Genomic DNA, 13,857 nt, shown 5'->3' on the forward strand with positions numbered 1-13,857 from the left:
CAATTCGCTTTCATCCATCTCCATCTTTTCCAGTTGATTTCACCTTTGTATCCCCATTCTGTTTGTAAAGTAATTCATTATACTCCTTCACGATCCTTTAACCTTTCTCTACTTTACTCAAATCTGCTTTTACTTAACATATATATCTTTCTTTATATATATATATATATATATATATATATATATATATATATATATATATATATATATATATATATGTATGTATGTATGTATGTATGTATGTATGTATGTATGTATATATATATATTATATATATATATATATATATATATATATATATATATATATATATATATATATATATATATATATATATATATATATATACACACACACAGACTTGGCATTTAATATGGAATTTTTTTTTTGTCTTGACTTGGGTTTCCTTTCTGAACTCAGAATATCAATCTGGTGAGTTTCTTTTATGCTTCGGTGATTGCGTTGTTAAAAGAACCATGTCACTGATTGTCTGTCGCAGCAAGAAGTCAATAACAGGATTATATCACAGGTGGCGTGACAAAATGTACGGACAGATACATTTGACGATTGGCTTCACAATCGGGTATATAAGGGTTGTTGCATTCTGTATTAGTGGAAAACAAATGCTGCACGTCTACAAAAGTTATTGCCACTTCCTCTGGAGATGGTCCGTCAACTCGACAATGCTGTTTGTCGTGGAGTGGTGGCTTTACGAAATTCCGGCATGAAACAGCATGCTATTGCTCAGCAGTATGGCATTACTCAAGGTCAGGTGTCAAAGATCCTGAAACGAAATGCTCAGAGGGGTGTCCCTCCTCCAATATCAAGGCCAGGACGTCCCCGCAGAACCACAAGGAGGATGATCGCCCGCTGCACCGGTTAGTCCGCAATGGCGGTACCAAGCCAGCTAATCGGCTTAGGGCTGAGTGGCAGGAACTGACAAATGTGCCTGTATCAGAAGGCTAGTCAACCAACGACTGGTTCAAGCAGGCTATCGTGCCAGGCGTCCCCTGAGAAAGCCACGCCTGACAAGACAACACCGCCAGCGCTGATTGCAGTGGGCCAGAAAGCACCGTCAATGGCAGCCAGGACACTGGAATCACGCGATCTTCAGTGACGAGTCTTTATTTCTGGTCTATCGTCAAGATGGCCGCGTCCGAGTGCGCAGACAAGTGCATGAAGCCTACAACAAAGATTGTATAGTGCCAAGAGTCCAAGCTGGAGGTGGTGGGTTGACCGTTTGGGCTGCTTTTCATGCAGGGGGCAAAACTGACCTAGTTGTTCTGAATGGAAACCTGAACCAGTTCAAGTACAGGGCCATTCTGGAAGAAACATTGCTTCCATTTGCTCGTGCAGCCTTTAGAGGAAACTTTGTCTTCCAAGATGACAATGCATGGCCTAGTCGTGCTCGCATGATCCAACACTTTCTTGCTGATCGTGGTGAAGAGCATATGGAGTGGCCTGCCATGTCCCCGGATATGGATCCGATAGACAACTTGTGGGCAGAATTAACGCGTCAAATCGACAACTTGGACCAGCAGCCGACCTCTGTGCATGAATTGCAGCAGGCTATTGTCACTGCATGGCAAGCGATTCCTGTCCAAACCTTGGCAAATCTCGTGAACAGCATGCCTCAACGTGTACGTGCTCTCCTGAATGCTCGTTTGGGTTACACGACGTACTGAACTGTAATTTTACTGTCCGTAATCCCAGTTGTAATTTAACTTTTGTAAATTTAACTTTCGCAGCTGAGGAACGGGATTATTTTAGCTGAGAATGATGACTTCACCTGAGTTGTTGTGTTGTCATGATTTTCACCAATCATAATACAAACAATTATTTTGCACAAATGTATTTGTTGTGTTTGTGATATTACATTTTTATCGGCAATTTAGGTTGAAGATTTAGGTTGAATGTTTTTTTTCAAGAAAGAACCCCTCAGAACATACATAGGGGAGAGATAGGTGAAGACTGGAAATTTGGGACGATTACACACCACCACGTAATTCAAAACACCTCACCACCACGAAATTAAAAACACCTCACAGCCATAAAACACGTAATAAAAACACCTCACCACCACAAAATTAAAAACACCCCACCACCACGAAATTGAAAACACCTCACAGCCATAAAACACATAATAAAACACCTCACAGCCATAAAACACATAATAAAAACACCTCACAGCCATAAAACACGAAATAAAAACACCTCACAGCCATAAAACACGTAATAAACACACCTCACCACCACGAAATTAAAAACACCTCATCACCACGTCATTTAAAAACACCTCACCACCACGTCATTTAAAAACACCTCACCACCAAGTAATTAAAAACACCTCGCAGCCACGAAATTAAAAACAACTCACCACCACATCATTTAAAAACACCTCACCACCAAGTAATTCAAAACACCTCAACACCACATAATTCAAAACACCTCACCACCACGTCATTTAAAAACACCTCACCACCACGTCATTTAAAAACACCTCACCACCAAGTAATTAAAAACACCTCGCAGCCACGAAATTAAAAACAACTCACCACCACATCATTTAAAAACACCTCACCACCAAGTAATTCAAAACACCTCAACACCACATAATTCAAAAAACCTCACCACACCAAGTAATTTAAAACACCTCACAGCCATAAAACACGTAAAAAAAACACCTCACCACCACAAAATTGAAAACACCTCACAGCCATAAAACACGTAATAAAAACACCTCACACCCATAAAACACATAATAAAAACACCTCACAGCCATAAAACACGTAATAAAAACACCTCAACACCACAAAATTAAAAACATCTCACAGCCATAAAACATGTAATAAAAACACCTCACAGCCCTAAAACACGTAATAAAAACACCTCACACCCATAAAACGTAATAAAAACACCTCATAGCCATAAAACACATAGTAAAAACACCTCACAGCCAAGAAATTAAAAACACCTCACCACCACGTCATTTAAAAACACCACACTACCAAGTAATTCAAAACACCTCACCACCACATAATTCAAACCACCTCACCACCACATAATTCAAACCACCTCATCACCACATAATTAAAAACACCTCACCACCACATAATTCAAAACACCTCACCACCATGTGATTCAAAAACACCTCAGCACCATGTCATTTAAAAACACCTCACCACCACGTCATTTAAAAACACCTCACCACCACATAATTCAAAATACCTCACCACCACATGTTTCTAAACCACCACAACGTTATTAAAAACACTTCACAACCACGGAAACAAAAGCTTGAGGGAGTCGTTAAGTGACAACACGGACACTGCCCAGATGTGTCGATATATAGATAAATGACTGTACCCGAGTTGCCGTTTTGTCATAGTTTATACCAATCATAATTCAAACAATAATTCAAAATATTCAATATTCAAATGTATTTGTAATATACGTGATATCACATTTTATAAACAATTGAAGTTGAAAACTTAAGTTGAACAAAAAAAAATTCACCCCAAAAATCCCACCCCCCCCCCCCCCCCACCAAAAAAAAAAAAATTCGAACATTTTTCAAAAAAATACCCTTAGGACATACCGACGGGAGAGATATGTGCATACCAGAAGTTTTGGTACGATTTCAGAAAAGCTTGAGTGAGTGGACCAAGAGAGAGAAAGAGTGGTTGGACCAAGAAAGAGAAAGAGTGGTTGGACCAAGAGAGAAAGAGTGGTTGGACCAAGAGAGAAAGAGTGGTTGGACAGGGAGACGTGCAAGAGTGTTGTTGAGTTGAGGGTTTGGACCAGACGAGTCAGACGAGTCCTGGCAAAGCAAGCGGCGGCCACAGCAGCAACAACACCCAACAGCCGCTTGGGGCCTGGACGGCGGTTTTGAGCAGGGCCGCGAAGGAACGGCGGCTGCTAAACGCGCCGATCGTGCTGCAGGACCCCCTTGGACCTTCCTCTCCCTCCAGCCATCCACCTCCTGCCTTTCCACCCTTCTTGTGTACGTAAGTTTGTTCTGTGTGTCTTGTCCCTGGGTATTTAATTAAGTCTGGATAAGCTAGTATTTGCACTGTGTCACCTGCGTCTTATGTGTTGTAAATAAACGTGACTGCTTTCTTTTTGCTTGTGTGTATAATAAATCCAATTACTCTTCTGTCCGTCTTCTCGTCTTATTCCTTTTCCTCTTTGCATTTCGTCGTTTTAGTCTTTTCCAGATTGGGCAGCTGCGGTGCGATACGGCCAAAGTTCTGGGTGAATCGGGTGAGTCGGGGAACAACTGTTCGGTCGCGGAGCCTTCGCTCGGCATATAACATCTTAACCGCGATCAGTAACAATTGGTGTCAGGAAGTGAGATCGGACCCGAAGCGCGCTTAACGCGCTCAAAATTACAAAGTACCGAAATTGCTTTTGTTTTACAAAACCCGAATTTTGAAATCGCGCCATGGCTGGTCAAGGCGTCGGGATGCCGGTGGGAGAGATAGACGGGGTAGAATCAACCCAGGACCTCGGGGAAATGTATGTGGATGAAAGAGAGGAGGAGAACATTGGCAATGTGGTTGAGGGGGTATCAGGCGCACAAAATGGCGCTCTCGTGCACGAGGTTTCAGGCGCGCAAAAAGGCGCCTCGCACGAGCGCGCGGTAGCCGAGCCCGCTGTATCAGCGGGCTTTAACATGCAGCCGTTTGACATACAGCAGTTCATGGCACGGTTTAGCGAATACATGGCAGAGTCGAAGTGCGACAACGAAAAAAGAGCCAGGGAAATGGAGAAAATGGAAAACAGATTGGGTGAGCGATTGGAGGGCCAAATGGGGGTAATGAGGGACGAAGCGAGGGGTACCGGTGAGGGATTAAAACATGGGTTAACGGGGGTGGAAAATAGAATGGCTGCCCAGGAGAATCAGATAGAGGGGATGAAAAATGGGTTAATGGGGCTAGAAAATAGGATGGAAGGCAAATTGCGGGAGATAGGGGAGCAATCCGCCCGAGGAATTAAACAAATGGGAGAGCAGATAGAGGAGGTAAAAATCGGGGTAGAAACCAAATTGGATGCTCAGAGGGATGAATTGGGAAAGATGAGGGTGGCATCTACAAAAGAGATGGAGGAGATGAAAGAGGGGATACGACGAGGTGTGAGTGAGGCGGTTTCGGGGCTACGCGAGGAGGTAAAGCGAGGTGAGAAGCGTATGGAGAAAGAGGTGAGAAATAATACGGCGAGGTTACAGGGGGGAAAAGAGGGTCTGACGAAGGGAGTAGAACAGCTGACAGTCGGACAAAGGGAACTAGCGGACCAAGTGGAAAAGAACACTGCAATCATCGGGGGTTTAAAGGCGACACAAAAATAAATTAAAAATGACTTAATAGCGACACAGAGGCAATGTCAGATGGTACGTGAGGGACTGACAATGAGGTTGGATGAGGTGACAGAAGTAATGGAGACAAAGGACCGGCAGGTGAGGATGCACATAGAGACGGTCAAGGTAGCCTTAGAGGACGAACTTGAGGAGACGCACTGGGAAATAAAAGAGGTGAAGCAAAAATTAGAGGAAGTGGAAGAAGAGGTGAGTGAAATTAAGAAGAGACGGACAGAAACTAAGAGAGAAATAAAGGAGGAGGTAATGGAATTGGTACAAGGTCGGTGCTCAACTCATGATGTGCTGCTCACTAACCAAATAAAGAGTTTGCAGGTGGCAAAAGAGGTGCGGAGGCGAGGTGCCAAGGTGAGTGGCGAAATATTCGGCAATGTATAATGATGTGAGGAAAGCTTCAGTCGGCTTGGGGATTGGTTTGGATCCGGGTGTTCGTGAAAGGCCGTTGGTGAAGTGTGCGACAGGTCTGGTGTGCGAAAAAAGAGGTGTGCGAGAATGTCCGACCATGGGGTGTGTGAGGAAAAAGTGCACGCCAAGGAGTGAGTGTGCTGTCGAGAGTGAGTCGGTCGTAGCGCGTGTGCGAGGGAGCACATGGAAGCGCGTAGTGAGGAGTGTTACAGAGGATGTAACGGGAGAGTGTGCCGTCAAGAGTGAGTTGGTCGAAGCGCGTGTGCGAGGGGGTACATGGAAGCGTGGTGTGGTAAGTGTTACGGAGGAAGTAACGAAAGAGTGTGCGCAAGAGGATGCGCGAGAAAGGTGTGTAACGGACAGGTGCATGAGGAAAGAGTGCGCTGTCGAGAGTAAGGGTGAGTGCGCGACCGAGAGTGGAGGTGAGAGTAGTGAGAGTGACACGGAGCGTGAGTTGGTTGTGACAGGGGAGCGAGGATGTACACCTGGAATGGTACTGGTAGAGCGTGTGTGGGAATGCACACTTGAGTTGGTCGTGAGGCACGTGGTTGGGTGTGCGGGTGAGAGCACACCTGTGATTGTCACAGAGGAGGTGACCGAGGAGGGGGCGCAAAGAGGTGTGTTGGTGAGGTGTGCGAGCGACGAATGTGTGCCAAGGTGTTCGGTGGTCAGGTGTGTGACCAAGTCTGTGAGCGGAATGAGTGTACCTGGGTGTGTTAGAGAAGGTACGACCAAGAGCAGGGAGACGGCTGGATGTATGAGGAAGAAAGGGGTAGCGTATGCGTGTAAGCATGCAGGTGAGGCATCGACGGTAACCGGGTTAGCGGTTAGAGCGACTTATAGCCAAATCGGGCCCTCGGTGCATGCCGGGCTTCGCGTGCCGCGAGAAACAGCGGGGATCCGAGCCACGGCGGGTTCGAAAGGACCGCCGTACGCGATCCACGCTGGGCCTCGCTTGGAACGGCCGCGTCCGTGCTCCACTAGGCGGAGCGGGCAGCCCGATAGGAAGGGTCGTCATGGCGACCACTTTTTATTGAGACGTTCCGGCAGGTCGAGATCGGGCAATTGGATGGCTCCGCACCGAGGTGGTGCGTGGGATCTCGGCCCGGGTAAGCCCCCGTCCCTGCCCCGAATGCGGGACGTATCCAGCCGCTGGCACAAAACAACCCGCATTCATTGCTCGGCTGTACGAAGCCGAGCTTTAGAAGGGAATTGGCGCACCGAGAGGATCTAATAAGTAGACGGGTGATGAGGATAGTGTTTTGGCCCCGAAATTAGAAAAAAAGCAAAATTTGATGATGTTACGGTGATTAGCAGTAAATGACAAATTTTTGATTTGTTGGATTTGGACGAGCGAAATTGATAGTAGGACCTCCCCGATGTGGTGGGATGGCAAATCCACCATCCCTCACAGACGGGGGGCAAAGGAGCACTAGGTTTATGGGGTGTATGGTATGGCAGTGAAAACTAGCCCGGGTGGGTTAGGATATTGTGTGTAGGGATCTAGCGAAGATGACATTAGGTAACGTTAAGATTAGTTAGTGACAAGGATACCTGTAGTGGGGACGCAGGTAGAGTAGAGTGGATTATAATGACGTGGTATGTGCTTAGTTTAAAGGGAAGACGGGGAGCACTAGGTTAGCAGGGCAACAGGTAGTTGAGATGATGCCGTGTGTTTGAGGATTGAACAGGTGTGATTGCACAGGTGTGCAACTGAACAGGTGTGTGGAGCAGTGTATGAGGGAGTAGTGGTGATTGCGTGTTGTGTTGACCAAATGGTCCAGGAAGAGGAGGAGGGTGCAGGTGGCACCAGGTGATTGCACAGGTGTGCAACAACAGGTGTATGTGGCTATGTGGAATAAATGGTAGTGTGGAATATCTGGAGTCTTGGAATGGATGGTCGTGGAGTGAGTATGGTGGAAATTGTGGAGTGGAGTGGATGGTGCGGAGGTGTGAATGGGGGAAGAGTGGACCCCCATCACGGATACCCGGGGCGGGTAGTGTAAGTGTTAGGTAGAGGGTATAGGTAAATTGTGGTTGGATATTGGCATCTGTGGTGCGAGTGGAAGAATGGTATTTGGATGGGTGCATTAGTGTTGTGGAAATGGCTGGGCGTGTAGCCTGTTAGTGTGTGTAGTTGGTTTGGGCACTCCACCACTGTGAGGATGTCAGCCAGGTGAGGCCGCAGGTGGGCTCTGGGAGCCGGTAGTAGTTGTTGTGGATGGGGCCCGAGGATCCGGAGGACGGACCCGGGTAGCCCAGTGCCAGAGGGCACCAGTGGGGTGACAGAGCCAGGAGGGGCCTTCCCCAGTTAGTTAGGTTAGGGTGAGGAGCTAGGTAAGCTCGGGAGGCAACTGCAGTGGTGGAGGTGTGCAGGTGGGTAGACCTGCTGGGAGAGCTACACGTCGCAGCCCAGAAATTGTGCGAGGGCACCGGGAGATGAATCGGGGGAGTGAGACCCCAAATTGAGAAGCACCACAGTTTGGTCAATGGGAATTGGTTGTTAGAACCCATAGTGTAAGTGGCCAATGGATTGGCAGGGAAAGACCCCGGGTAGTGTAAAGTGTGTTAAATCATTTAGAGGATAGTTAGGATGAAGGATCTCCTCGCACCATCTGCATCCACTCACCTGAGGTGACAGGTACTCCACACCATGCCATGTTTTGATTATTTTTTATGATGCAAATGTTTTGGATTGTGAGACGCATCATGACGTAGGTGTGACATTGTGCTTTGATGTTCCATCTCTTCCTCCTTATGAGGATTGATGATGAATTTGGTGATGGCAAATTTTGGATAGTGGGGGAGTGAAGACGAATTTGGTATAAGGGAAATAAGGGGAAGACGTGACGGTAGCGACGGATTGGTAATGTGTAGATTTTTGTACATATGGGGTAAGGGCAAGGGTAGTGTAGGTGACAGGGGGGTGACGTACGGTAGGGACGAGCTTTCTCATTTCGCTCTCCGTACGCATTTCGCCTTGCATTGCCTTATTGACGTGTACCCTTGTGACCTTACCCCTCGCTCATTTCTCTTGTCCCCCTTTTGTCTCCCACATGACCTGTGCGCCATTGGGCGCCAAGGGGAGCATGCGTGAGTCGGCCATTGTGCGCCCGGCACTCTCAGAACCAGCTGTCTGCATCGATGCACCACATTATGGACCACATGCCTGTGGCCGAGCACCACGTATGGACCCCATGGGTTGGGGCATGGCTCCTCTGCTGGAACCGGCCATGAGGGCCCGAAATCTTGCTGGCAGACCTTGGCCACAGGGCACCGATGCCCCACAGGTGAACCACACTAGTCGGCCCTGTGGGCCATAAATAAAATAAATAAAATGGACACGTTTGGGCAAGCTTTATTGCAAATAGGCCGCCAGTAAGAAAATGAAAGAAAGACAATAACTGGAAGACAATAATAATCAGCAGAGGGAGCCGAAGAGCAAGAGATCACCTGCAGGGTAAGGGGTTGTTGATTTATTTTTTATTCTTGAACAGTGATGACTGCACCGATTGGTGCTTGGGTGTGTATTGGTGCGTTTTTGGGTGTTTTAATGGTGCGTCGATGCAGAGCAGACTGTCTCCCCCCCAAGAAAGAACAATCACAGGTCCTGGGTTAGTTTTGTAAATAAAAATAGCGTCATTGTAAATAATGCTCCCCACCGTCAGTGTATAGTTTGAAGACCATTCCGCAATTCGGTTAACTGTGGGCGTAAGTCTGTTAGGCAGGGTGCAATGGAGCAGCGGGACACATTTATTTATGTTTTAAAACTGTCGCACTCAGGGTCAGGTTAAAAGTAGAGGGAACTACACCTACGTGTCACACTAAATAAAAGTTGTAGGCCCGGGACGTGCCTAAGAGGAGGAGGGTGCAGTGTTGCGGATATGAGGACTGTATTTTTTTGATTGTGTGCTTTATTATTATTATTATTGTTTATTCTGCGCCCCCTGCCTCTGGAGCTGTGTAAAGGTGAAAGGGCATCCCATAATTAGTCCACAAGCATACACGTCAGCCAATAATAGAATACCCCTGTTCGATAGTTATATCTTATTCTGTGTTTTAGGGTAAGGCTGTGTCTCCCATTAATTGAAGTACTCCATTGCACCAGTGAAAGAGAATAGATCCCCTTTCATTCCCCTCCCCAAAATCTCCATTTCCTTTCACATCCCCTTTCGTCATTGCCAAGCCTCGATTGCCAATTACATCCCCTCCAAAACCACCATTGAACATGTGCTCGGGTCGGGGAAGAGGGGCGAGCCCGCCCGTCATCATCAAGGGCGGAGCCAGAGGGTCGCGTGACCAACCAGGGCCGAGGTGAGCACATCGATGGGCGTGTCCTGAAGGCCGGCGGCTTGATCGCCGGAGGCGCTATAAAGGCGCGCGCGCAAGAAGCGTGGGGTAGTCGGTGGTGAGGAGTGAGTGGACCAAGAGAGAGAAAGAGTGGTTGGACCAAGAAAGAGAAAGAGTGGTTGGACCAAGAGAGAAAGAGTGGTTGGACAGGGAGCCTTGCAAGAGTGTTGTTGAGTTGAGGGTTTGGACCAGACGAGTCAGACGAGTCCTGGCAAAGCAAGCGTCGGCCACAGCAGCAACAACACCCAACAGCCGCTTGGGGCCTGGACGGCGGTTTTGAGCAGGGCCGTGAAGGAAAGGCGGCTGCTAAACGCGCCGATCGTGCTGCAGGACCCCTTGGACCTTCCTCTCCCTCCAGCCATCCACCTCCTGCCTTTCCACCCTTCTTGTGTACGTGAGTTTGTTCTGTGTGTCTTGTCCCTGGGTATTTAATTAAGTCTGGATAAGCTAGTATTTGCACTGTGTCACCTGCGTCTTATGTGTTGTAAATAAACGTGACTGCTTTCTTTTTGCTTGTGTGTATAATAAATCCAATTACTCTTCTGTCCGTCTTCTCGTCTTATTCCTTTTCCTTTTTGCATTTCGTCGTTTTAGTCTTTTCCAGATTGGGCAGCTGCGGTGCGATACGGCCAAAGTTCTGGGTGAATCGGGTGAGTCGGGGAACAACTGTTCGGTCGCGGAGCCTTCGCTCGGCATATAACATCTTAACCGCGATCAGTAACAATATATATATATATATATATATATATATATATATATCTATATATATATATATATATATATATATATGCGCCAGTTCGTTTTTGGACGATGTTTGGATGACTAGATTCTGTATTTGCCGACTGCCTTCACCCCATTGGTTGGACAGCTCTACCAACTCAGCGCACAATCTACAATTGCTCCTTTTCAAAGAGAAGGTGATTGCATGTCGGAGACTGGAAAATGATCTGTATTCAAACAGCAGTATCACTGTGCATGTCCTCTCACTACATCTCAGCGATGATACAACTAGCAGGCCAATTTGATCACCAAGTGCTGCTCTCAATTATTCATGTTGCACAGGAGAAAATGATGAAGTTGAAGAGAAGCCACGTTGTTCCGTTTAACATTTCATTGATTACAAAAAGTGATCAAAAGCAGCAACTCACCAATTAATTTACTCACAAAACATTTCTCAAGATATAATCTGATTTAAAACCTGTTATGACAATTGAAGTCATTCATCTGTTAACTTGTTTCATTGAAGAAGTTTTTTTACTCACAGTAAGATTTGATCGAAAGCAAAGATTACCTTCACAAGTTGAGGTCGTTGGTAGTGTTGTGTTGTACCCTTGTGCATCTGTTTCATCCGATAAAGAGACAAAATTACAAATATAAAAAGGGATGTTGTACATTTTTTATGTAATTCTTCCCGACATATTAATTCCAATGATTCAACACAAACCATGCATTTCTTAAGCTCGTCTGATATGGAGGGTTGCTTATGGAGCAGATTGCAAATAAATCAGATTTTCATTGTATTTGTCTTCATCACATGGACTTCTTTGTGGAAATGAGAAAGTTATTTTTCCAAGCTTTACTTTGCTGATATTTTGTTTCCTTTTTTTGTAAATTGCCATTTTACTGCCATATAAATACGAGGGGCAGTCATATAAGTAACCTTAAAATATTTTTCACAACTTGTTTATTGCATGTACGATTGTATGTGTGGAACGGTGTTATGTTTCAACATAATCTCCACTACATTCAATGCATTTTCCCAGCGCTTTACTAAGGCTTGGATTATTCTCGGAAAAAAATATTTTGGCTGCTTGTGTAGCCATTTGTGCACCGCCTCTTGGACCTCTTCGTTGGATCGGAAAGTGGTTCCACCAAGCGCCTCTTTATTTGGCCCAAAGATGTGGTAATCTGAAGGGGCGAGGTCTGGCGAGTAGGGTGGATGAGGAAGACACTCAAAATGCAGGTCCTCGATTGTTGCAGCTGTAGCGCAGGCAGTATGGGGTCGAGCATTGTCATGCTGCAGCAAAACACAGGTCGTGAGTAGTCCACGACGTTTTGATCTGATTGATGGTTTCAGATTTTTAAGGAGGTAGCAGTATGATGCACTGGTGACTGGGGTCCCTCTGGGCATGTAATGCTCTACAAGTGGGCCTTGGCTATCCCAGAAGAGCGTCAGCATCACTTTTCCAGCGGACGGCTGCGTGCGGAATTTTTTGGGCTTCGGTGAAGTTAAATGGCGCCACTCTTTGCTTGCCCTCTTCCTTTCTGGGTGAAAGTAGCAGACACAGCTTTCATCCCCAGTCACTACGCGCTGTAAGAAAGCTGCACCTTCTGTTTTGTGACGTCGCAGAAGTTCTTCACATGCGTCCACTCGCCGTTCTTTCAGTTCGGGTGTGAGTTGTCTTGGCACCCACCTTGCAGACACTTTGCGGAACCCCAGCACGTTGTGAATGATATGCTGTGCTGAACCATGGATTATATTCAATTCGGAGACAATTTCATCCAGCGTAATGTGACGGTTTTCCATTCGCACAAGCTCAACTCATGCAACTATTTCTGGTGTGTCGGCTGTGCGAGGCCGGCCCAAGCGGTCAGCGTCTGCCAAACTGGACACTCCACTTTTAAACTTCCTGTCCCAGTTGTACACCTACTGCAGTGATAAACATGCATCACAATATTGCATCTTCATTCTGCGATGGATTTCACTGGGATTCACACCCTCACTTCCCAATAAACGGATGACAGAACGTTGCTCCTCCCTGGTGCATGCTTCTAAGGGAGCCGCCATCTTGGAACTGCTCTACTGACGTCATACGCTCAATTTTGACAGATCTAAAACAAGCAAAACATTACTCTTACCCATAAATATAACATTTGTCGTGTACAACTACACACATTACATTCTCGAATTTATATCGCCATATTAAGGTACTTTTTGAATGCTCCTCGTATATCAATATCCCATAATAACGTCCGTCACGTCAAAATATCACTTTGAAGAAGACAAAAGTTATTAGACAAAATGTAAGTCTTTGTCCTTCAAGAATATACCTTCTTTAATCATTCACAATGACCTACTGATTGATTATGATGCAGAGTTTTGTCTTCGTTTACAATAAAAATGGAAAGCAATGAAACTTTTACTTCACGAGGCAGATGAGCGATTATAATGGATGTCTACTTCACAGACCACAACACTCTTCAACGATAATCTTTTGTAGAAGTCCCTTCACGAAGCAAAACATCTTCCATCAAAATCAGAAATCGTCAACGTTCGCAACCAAAGAGGAACTTTAAATGGCATAACCTTTTACAATAATATCCTGAGTATTGGTTTCTCCATGGTCATCTGAAGTGGTGTCCCTTGGACCATCCCTCTCCATGATTAAAAAACACATCAAACACTTGATCAGATAACTCTCTTCAGTCTCTTCAAAAGTGACAGGTGTGCCATCGCAGCCTAACTTTCTGAGGATTTGGAAAACATTGGAATTTTCACATGCACGAGAAGAAGTACGACATTCAATCTCAACAAGGCATACAGACTGAACCTATTTCTCAGGTATAATGTGATCAACAAATTATGTTTCTTTTGAAGTCATGAACTTTGGAAGGAGTCCATCAACTTGTTTGTGAAAACTTGGTTTGCAAACAAGAGTAAAGTTGCCCAGGTATAGCATATTTGCATGCTTGTGTGAAATACAATCTCAAGGTACACAGGCCCATTT

General features: G+C 45.8%; 1 protein-coding gene across 1 annotated transcript in view; it reads right to left on the reverse strand.

Annotated features, from left to right (window-relative positions):
- Positions 1–13,857, reverse strand: part of LOC137430005 (scavenger receptor cysteine-rich domain-containing protein DMBT1-like) — a 188,904-nt gene that overhangs the window by 140,190 nt on the left and 34,857 nt on the right. The window contains exon 6 of the mRNA XM_078780034.1: positions 11,421–11,468. Within this exon, the coding sequence (XP_078636160.1) occupies positions 11,421–11,468 (48 nt within the window). The remainder of the gene's footprint in view (positions 1–11,420; positions 11,469–13,857) is intronic.

This window comes from Myxine glutinosa, chromosome 6 (genome assembly GCF_964187855.1).
Source record: "Myxine glutinosa chromosome 6, kmMyxGlut1.1, whole genome shotgun sequence".
In the NCBI taxonomy this organism is placed as follows: Eukaryota; Metazoa; Chordata; class Myxini; order Myxiniformes; family Myxinidae; genus Myxine; species Myxine glutinosa.